At 46.6% G+C, this 9,623-nt stretch overlaps 1 protein-coding gene across 1 annotated transcript in view; it reads left to right on the top strand.

Annotated features, from left to right (window-relative positions):
* The first annotated feature begins 257 nt into the window (after window positions 1-257).
* The window catches only part of prelid3b (PRELI domain containing 3), a 21,400-nt gene continuing 12,034 nt past the window's right edge, over window positions 258-9,623 (top strand). Inside the window, exons 1-2 of the mRNA XM_079841280.1 lie at window positions 258-393; window positions 2,392-2,560. Of these exons, the coding sequence (XP_079697406.1) occupies window positions 362-393; window positions 2,392-2,560 (201 nt within the window). The 5' untranslated portion in view covers window positions 258-361. The remainder of the gene's footprint in view (window positions 394-2,391; window positions 2,561-9,623) is intronic.

Genomic DNA, 9,623 nt, shown 5'->3' with positions numbered 1-9,623 from the left:
TCACAATATTAGGAGGTGGTCATAATGTTATGCCTGATCGGTGTATCCTTGAGTGAAATGAGGTCGTGTGAGCCGCGTCAACACGTGTGTGCACATGACGCAACTTCTCCTCATGCAATGTTCCTAGTGTGAACTTTAAATGTCTGTTCCATAGTTCCACACGTGCACGCGCACATTCTCTGGGCGGGAGGTTTTCCATTCAGATCGCCGAGCTCTGATTGGCTGGATAGCGTCTGCGCCAGTGCGTGCGTCACCGGTGGGCGGGACCAGAGCCTCGGTGTGTTCTCGAACGGACGGCGGAAGCGGCGCGGTGTCTCCGAGCAGCCCTCGCGCATTAAACATCTACAACACACCAAGAACCATGAAGATCTGGACGTCGGAACACATTTTCAAGTTAGTGAAAGTCTTATGTTTAATTTTTAATGAGGTGGAAGAGCTTGAATGACGGGGGTTTGCGCCGCGCGGTTAGCTCGTGCACGACGCGCGCCAATCTCTCAACGGCTTTTCCTGTCAAACATTCAGTTTGATAAAAAATCTCCATTATGTATTAATATATATATATATATGTGTGTGTGTGTGTGGGGGGGGTTATATTGCACATTTGACATAGGCGTACCAAAAGTGTTAGTGATGTAAAAGCGATGTTGTGTAACTTTATTTATATGCTAATGCGGCTAACGCTATCTGAAGTGATAAGTGAAGGATTTTATCGACATCATTAAAGACTATTAACTGTAACTAAACGATGACTGCACCCAGAGAACCAAGTGTTACTAAATAAACTCGATAAAGAGATGTGAAGTAGTCGCCGGTTAGTTACACAATATAACCGGCGTGTCCTTGGAAGGCTAGTTAAAGGGACAGTACACCTTACAAATTAATAATGTCATTTATTCATCCTCAAGTTATGAGTTTCTTTCTTCTGTTGAGCACTAAAGATAATATTTTAAGGAATGTCGGTACCCTAAAGTAGATTGGAAAAAAAATACAATGGAAGTCAATGGGGTCCAATAACTTTTTGGGTACAAAATGTCGTCTTTTGTGTTCAACAGAAGAAAGAAACTCATAATTTGAGGGCGAGTAAAGGATTTTTGGTTGAACTATCCCTTTAAGACCCTAAAGCATGTGACCCTGGACAACAAAACCAGTCAAAAGGGGCAATTTTTATGAAATTGAGATGTGTAGATCATACAAAAGTTGTATAAATAATTGATGTGTGGTTTATTAGGACAATATTTGAAAATCTGGAATCTGAGGGTGCAAAAAAATCTAAATATTGAGAAAATCTCCTTTAAAGTTGTCCAAATGAAGTCATTCGCAATGCATATTACTAATAATAATACATTTACGGTAGAAATATCCTCATGGAACATGATCTTAATATCCTAATGATTTATGGCATGACAGAAAAATTGATAATTTTGATCCATATTGTTGGATATTGGCACAGATTATTGACTGGTGTTGAGCTCGGGTCACATGATCTGTTATAAGAACTTTGTCATCTGTAAAACTGAATATTATTTAAAAATTTGGACTCTGCGGATGCAAATATGGAGAAAATCTCCTTTAAAGTTGTCCAAATGAAGTCCTTCGCAATGCATATTGCTACTAATAATACATTTATGATATATTTACGGTAGAAATAGCCTCATGGAACATTATTAATATCCTAAAATTGATAATTTTGACCCATATTGTTGGATATTGGCACAGATTATTGACTGGTGTTGAGCTCGGGTCACATGATCTGTTATAAGAACTTTATTGTCATCTGTACTTTATTATAATGCGATTCTTTTTTCCGTTCCTCTCAAGAATACAATAACCATACAAAGACTATAAATACAATAACCAATAAGAAGCAATGCTTGTGTAGAATTAAGATTTGCAGTCTAGCATATTCATATTTATTGTCTGCATTATTGGACATAATAAGAATTGAATGCGACGGCTTCAGTGGGTCATAATAACAGTCGCATCATCTGGACATTGACCTCTGACCCCGCGTGTGTGAATGTGCGGCGCATTGCTCAACTCTCCTTGACGACGAGTGCAGGCGACCTTTCACCTACATGGGCGTCACGTGTCACATGACCGCTGCCGGTCTCCTAGGCAACCATTCATATGACTGTATGAATGTACAAGCTGTTCCTATTTTAGGAGCGACTGTTTTAACTATTTACTTCATTTCACACACGCGTCCATATTCATAAAAGCATGCAGACATGTATTTAAAAACCATATCTATGTTCTTTAAAGTCACCATGAAAGGAATATTGCAGTGTTTATTGTAAAGGATGTATCATTATGTGTGGTTCTGCGCAGATGTGTGTGTGTGTTCTACAGCCGTGATGTCTGTAATATGAGCTGCTCTTGTGTCTCTCTCAGCCACCCGTGGGAAACCGTGACCAAGGCGGCCATGCAGAAATACCCCAACCCAATGAACCCCAGTGTGCTCGGGGTGGATGTGCTGGACCGTAATGTGGACCCGCAGGGACGCCTGCACAGCAAACGCCTGCTCAGCACTGAGTGGGGCCTGCCCTCCATCGTCAGATCGGTACAACACACTCCTAGTGTGTGTGTGTGTGTGTGTGGGCATGTTTTTGTGAAATATCAGGATGTCCTCACTTTTCAAAATGCTTATAAATCACAGAATGAGGTTTTTTTTCACAGAAAGTGAACTGCACAGTCTCCTGTGTGTGTGTGTGTGTGTGTGTGTGTGTGTGTGTGTGTGTGTGTGTGTGTGTGTGTGTGTGTGTGTGTGTGTGTGTGTGTGTGGTAGGGATGGGCATTTCAAGCAAAAATGATATTCGAAGATCGCTGGGAATTATTCGATTTTTATTCGAAAATTGCAACTCCTCCCCCGCATGCACGCATGTACACATGTATAGACTACACACATAAACAGAGAGAGAGAGAGATTGTGTGATTTACGTGAATGTGCAAACAACACTCGGGTGCGCACTAGTTCTGGAAGAAAGTAACCAGCGCATGCGTTTTAGCCGATTACAATGTCATTAGTTCAATAACATACACGTAAGAGATGATAGTGTTGATGATTTAGCTGAGATACGATCGCGAGAGCGAGCCTGCAGTGTATTCGCCATAGAGTGCAATCAGGGCAGCAAATGAATGGCAATTCACCGTCTCCTCAAAAGAGTCAAGCAGCAAAGCCGCCTTCAAGCGACACACATATGGTAAACCCAAGTGTCGTTTACTCAGCTGCACATAATAGCACCAAATTAATTGAAAAAAGCCCAATTAATGACCCGCGTTCTGTTTTCTATCACACCCGTGCACGTTTGTGATGACGCAAGATGAACGCAAACGCACCAGGGTTCAAGTTGAGTGTGAAACCAGACCAACACTGCGGAGGCGGAGGGAACAATCAGACTCGGACCGCAGCAAACGTGCCCAGTATAAAACACCCTGAGAGCGGACTGGCAGCTTTAGGAGCGTTACTGGCAGCTTTAGGAGCGTTACTGGCAGCTTTAGGAGCGTTACTGGCAGCTTTAGGAGCGTTACTGGCAGCTTTAGGAGCGTTACTGGCAGCTTTAGGAGCGTTACTGGCAGCTTTAGGAGCGTTACTGGCAGCTTTAGGAGCGTTACTGGCAGCTTTTAGGAGCGTTACTGGCAGCTTTAGGAGCGTTACTGGCAGCTTTAGGAGCGTTACTGGCAGCTTTAGGAGCGTTACTGGCAGCTTTAGGAGCGTTACTGGCAGCTTTAGGAGCGTTATTGGCAGCTTTAGGAGCGTTACTGGCAGCTTTAGGAGCGTTATTGGCAGCTTTAGGAGCGTTACTGGCAGCTTTAGGAGCGTTACTGGCAGCTTTAGGAGCGTTACTGGCAGCTTTAGGAGCGTTACTGGCAGCTTTAGGAGCGTTACTGGCAGCTTTAGGAGCGTTACTGGCAGCTTTAGGAGCGTTACTGGCAGCTTTAGGAGCGTTATTGGCAGCTTTAGGAGCGTTACTGGCAGCTTTAGGAGCGTTACTGGCAGCTTTAGGAGCGTTACTGGCAGCTTTAGGAGCGTTACTGGCAGCTTTAGGAGCGTTACTGGCAGCTTTAGGAGCGTTATTGGCAGCTTTAGGAGCGTTACTGGCAGCTTTAGCAGCTTTAGGAGCGTTATTGGCAGCTTTAGGAGCGTTACTGGCAGCTTTAGGAGCGTTACTGGCAGCTTTAGCAGATTTAGGAGCGTTATTGGCAGCTTTAGGAGCGTTACTGGCAGCTTTAGCAGATTTAGGAGCGTTACTGGCAGCTTTAGCAGATTTAGGAGCGTTATTGGCAGCTTTAGGAGCGTTACTGGCAGCTTTAGGAGCGTTACTGGCAGCTTTAGCAGATTTAGGAGCGTTATTGGCAGCTTTAGGAGCGTTACTGGCAGCTTTAGGAGCGTTATTGGCAGCTTTAGGAGCGTTATTGGCAGCTTTAGGAGCGTTATTGGCAGCTTTAGGAGCGTTACTGGCAGCTTTAGGAGCGTTACTGGCAGCTTTAGGAGCGTTACTGGCAGCTTTAGGAGCGTTACTGGCAGCTTTAGCAGATTTAGGAGCGTTATTGGCAGCTTTAGGAGCGTTACTGGCAGCTTTAGGAGCGTTACTGGCAGCTTTAGCAGCTTTAGGAGCGTTATTGGCAGCTTTAGGAGCGTTACTGGCAGCTTTAGCAGCTTTAGGAGCGTTACTGGCAGCTTTAGGAGCGTTACTGGCAGCTTTAGGAGCGTTACTGGCAGCTTTAGGAGCGTTACTGGCAGCTTTAGGAGCGTTATTGGCAGCTTTAGGAGCGTTACTGGCAGCTTTAGGAGCGTTATTGGCAGCTTTAGGAGCGTTACTGGCAGCTTTAGGAGCGTTATTGGCAGCTTTAGGAGCGTTACTGGCAGCTTTAGGAGCGTTATTGGCAGCTTTAGGAGCGTTACTGGCAGCTTTAGGAGCGTTACTGGCAGCTTTAGCAGCTTTAGGAGCGTTATTGGCAGCTTTAGAAGCGTTACTGGCAGCTTTAGCAGCTTTAGGAGCGTTATTGGCAGCTTTAGGAGCGTTACTGGCAGCTTTAGCAGATTTAGGAGCGTTATTGGCAGCTTTAGAAGCGTTACTGGCAGCTTTAGCAGCTTTAGGAGCGTTATTGGCAGCTTTAGGAGCGTTACTGGCAGCTTTAGCAGATTTAGGAGCGTTATTGGCAGCTTTAGGAGCGTTACTGGCAGCTTTAGCAGATTTAGGAGCGTTATTGGCAGCTTTAGGAGCGTTACTGGCAGCTTTAGCAGATTTAGGAGCGTTATTGGCAGCTTTAGGAGCGTTACTGGCAGCTTTAGGAGCGTTACTGGCAGCTTTAGCAGCTTTAGGAGCGTTATTGGCAGCTTTAGGAGCGTTACTGGCAGCTTTAGGAGCGTTACTGGCAGCTTTAGCAGATTTAGGAGCGTTATTGGCAGCTTTAGGAGCGTTACTGGCAGCTTTAGCAGATTTAGGAGCGTTATTGGCAGCTTTAGGAGCGTTACTGGCAGCTTTAGGAGCGTTACTGGCAGCTTTAGCAGATTTAGGAGCGTTATTGGCAGCTTTAGGAGCGTTACTGGCAGCTTTAGGAGCGTTACTGGCAGCTTTAGGAGCGTTATTGGCAGCTTTAGGAGCGTTACTGGCAGCTTTAGGAGCGTTACTGGCAGCTTTAGGAGCGTTATTGGCAGCTTTAGGAGCGTTACTGGCAGCTTTAGGAGCGTTACTGGCAGCTTTAGGAGCGTTACTGGCAGCTTTAGGAGCGTTACTGGCAGCTTTAGGAGCGTTACTGGCAGCTTTAGGAGCGTTACTGGCAGCTTTAGCAGATTTAGGAGCGTTATTGGCAGCTTTAGGAGCGTTACTGGCAGCTTTAGGAGCGTTACTGGCAGCTTTAGCAGATTTAGGAGCGTTATTGGCAGCTTTAGGAGCGTTACTGGCAGCTTTAGGAGCGTTACTGGCAGCTTTAGCAGATTTAGGAGCGTTATTGGCAGCTTTAGGAGCGTTACTGGCAGCTTTAGGAGCGTTACTGGCAGCTTTAGCAGATTTAGGAGCGTTACTGGCAGCTTTAGGAGCGTTACTGGCAGCTTTAGCAGATTTAGGAGCGTTACTGGCAGCTTTAGGAGCGTTACTGGCAGCTTTAGGAGCGTTACTGGCAGCTTTAGCAGATTTAGGAGCGTTATTGGCAGCTTTAGGAGCGTTACTGGCAGCTTTAGGAGCGTTATTGGCAGCTTTAGGAGCGTTACTGGCAGCTTTAGGAGCGTTACTGGCAGCTTTAGGAGCGTTATTGGCAGCTTTAGGAGCGTTATTGGCAGCTTTAGGAGCGTTACTGGCAGCTTTAGGAGCGTTACTGGCAGCTTTAGGAGCGTTACTGGCAGCTTTAGGAGCGTTACTGGCAGCTTTAGGAGCGTTACTGGCAGCTTTAGGAGCGTTACTGGCAGCTTTAGGAGCGTTACTGGCAGCTTTAGGAGCGTTATTGGCAGCTTTAGGAGCGTTATTGGCAGCTTTAGGAGCGTTACTGGCAGCTTTAGGAGCGTTATTGGCAGCTTTAGGAGCGTTATTGGCAGCTTTAGGAGCGTTACTGGCAGCTTTAGGAGCGTTACTGGCAGCTTTAGCAGCTTTAGGAGCGTTATTGGCAGCTTTAGGAGCGTTACTGGCAGCTTTAGGAGCGTTACTGGCAGCTTTAGGAGCGTTATTGGCAGCTTTAGGAGCGTTACTGGCAGCTTTAGGAGCGTTACTGGCAGCTTTAGGAGCGTTATTGGCAGCTTTAGGAGCGTTACTGGCAGCTTTAGGAGCGTTACTGGCAGCGCCTCTGGTTACATGAACGCGTCAGCACCGACAACATGGGGATTTTTTTTGGACGATAATCGCACATACTATTCGATATTCTATAATTAAATAACTAATCGAATATTCGAAAATCGCGACCCATCCCTAGTGTGTAGGTTTAGGGGCAGTGTGAGTGTGAGTGTGTGTGTGTGTGTGTGTGTGTGTGTGTGTGTGTGTGTGTGTGTGTGTGTGTGTGTGTGATGGGTAGGTTTAGGGGCAGTGTAAGGGGATAGAAAATACGGTTTGTACGGTATAAAAACCATTACGCCTATGGAATGTCTCTCCGCATTCACACAGGGCTTCGGCATCAACGCTTGACGGAGGGCAAGGCTGAAACTTGGTGCTGACGCGACCGTCATAGTGACAACAGCCAATCACATTACTTGCCGCTTGGACCACAACACAACACAAAAAAGCGCCTTTTTTGACAGCTAGTCTGTGAGACTATTTTGTGTATGAAAACTGATCACTTTAATATTTGATTCCTCATTTGGCTGGGGGACAGCGCCTATTTGAACCACACATATGATATATGATATGATATGATATGCTGCCTGTCATTCACTGATAAACAGAGCACGGACGGAATACAAGCATGATCCAGATTCTCCAACCGTCTCTGCCGCCTCCTTCCAGGCCTGGTCTCTCCGGTTTGTGTGCCGGTATGTAAATAATGATTGGTAGTAAAGGACCGGGTGATTATCCACCGCAATTATTAGCTTTTCCTCCATTTTAGATCGTTCTTCACTCTTCATTCACTCTTCATTCGCTCTTCATTCACCGGTGTTTTAAACAGACACGATTGGCTAGCGTCTGCTCTAGGATATTTGCATAGGGTGATCTGATTGGATGACGCCTGCGTTGGCGCTTGAAAAGTTGAGAAATCTTCAACTTTTGCCGCTTGCAACGCGAGTGAAGCGCCGCGACGGAACCCACAATTCAGTTCGTCAGCGCATGACGTCACCCATTCAAAGTAAACGAGAAGCGTTGCCGCCGACGGCCGTGCGAATGCGGCGTGAGTGAGTGTGTGTGTGTTGTGAGTGTGAGAGTGTGTGTGTTGTGAGTGTGTTCAGTAGCTCTCATTGCTCTTGTCATGTTTGGTGTAGTCCTGCAGTTTGAGATGCCCGTGTCTCCGCTCAGCCTTTAGTGTGTGTGTGTGTGTGTGTGTGTGTGTGTGTGTGTGTGTGAGGCCCCTGACCCGCTGGTGACCCGACTGAAGGGTTATATCGGTCTGCACATGTCGTCCTAGTGTCGTGTTTCTGAATGAGCTGTTCTGTTCCTCTGAGTTCTTGACCTCTGACTGGCGTCCTCGAACCCGAACACTCATTCATCCAGAACACACTTCCCAGATTTACTCCTAGAGCTCTGGTCCACTCTGGTCCACTCTGGTCCACTCTGGTCCAGTCGTTACTGGCCTTACGTGAGGACGACTTCTCGGAAACACTTTACAATCAGGTTTCATTAGTTAGAAAATTCAGCTTTGATCACAGGAATAAATTACACTTTACTATATTTACATAGAGAACCGCTGATCTACACTGGAGTGTGTGTGTGTGTGTGTGTGTGTGTGTGTGTGTGTGTGTACAGCTGATCTACACTGGAGTGTGTGTGTGTGTGTGTGTGTGTGTGTACAGCTGATCTACACTGGAGTGTGTGTGTGTGTGTGTGTGTGTGTGTGTGTGTGTGTACAGCTGATCTACACTGGAGTGTGTGTGTGTGTGTGTGTGTGTGTGTGTGTGTGTGTGTGTGTGTGTGTGTGTGTGTACAGCTGATCTACACTGGAGTGTGTGTGTGTGTGTGTGTGTGTGTGTACAGCTGATCTACACTGGAGTGTGTGTGTGTGTACAGCTGATCTACACTGGAGTGTGTGTGTGTGTGTGTGTGTGTGTGTGTGTGTGTGTGTGTGTACAGCTGATCTACACTGGAGTGTGTGTGTGTGTGTGTGTGTGTGTGTGTGTACAGCTGATCTACACTGGAGTGTGTGTGTGTGTGTGTGTGTGTGTGTGTGTGTGTGTGTGTACAGCTGATCTACACTGGAGTGTGTGTGTGTGTGTGTGTGTGTGTGTGTACAGCTGATCTACACTGGAGTGTGTGTGTGTGTGTGTGTGTGTGTGTGTGTACAGCTGATCTACACTGGAGTGTGTGTGTGTGTACAGCTGATCTACACTGGAGTTTGTGTGTGTGTGTGTGTGTGTGTGTGTGCGTACAGCTGATCTACACTGGAGTGTGTGTGTGTGTGTGTACAGCTGATCTACACTGGAGTGTGTGTGTGTGTGTGTGTTAGGGCTGCAACGACGCGTCGACACAGCAGAAGCTGTGTGTGTGTGTGTGTGTGTGTGTGTGGAGAGCGGGAGCTTTCACACTGCCAGTCAGTGTTGCCAAGACCGCGTTTTTTCCGCGGAATTGGGCTACTTCTACACTGTTGCCGCGGGCTGCGTCTCATGTCCGCGGTTTGAAGCGATCTCAATTATGTGATATTTATCCCCTGGAATGAGAACTTTAGCAGGCAGCCCTGCAAAAAAAACACACATATTTAACCCCCCGAACGCGATGTTTACCGGAGAACCTCCCGAAACGCGATTGAGCTTGTTTTGGGCTAGTTTTGAGTAACGAATGGGTGGGTTTTGTTGTGTAAACCTGGCAACCCTGCCAGTGTTCTCTCGCGCAGCTGAACCACGGCGCGTGTTTTGCAACAGACGGTCACATTTTCCGGGGTTCTTCTCCGACCCCAGTACGTCTCGTGCTTTTATTTATTATGGGCTGCATATATCTGCTGTAAATGCGACCTGGTTCCGCTCTGTCCCAAACACATATGCATAATAACTTGCT

Source organism: Gobio gobio (genome assembly GCF_949357685.1).
Source record: "Gobio gobio genome assembly, chromosome: 17".
NCBI lineage: Eukaryota > Metazoa > Chordata > Actinopteri > Cypriniformes > Gobionidae > Gobio > Gobio gobio.
This window is presented reverse-complemented; position numbering and strand designations above follow the sequence as displayed.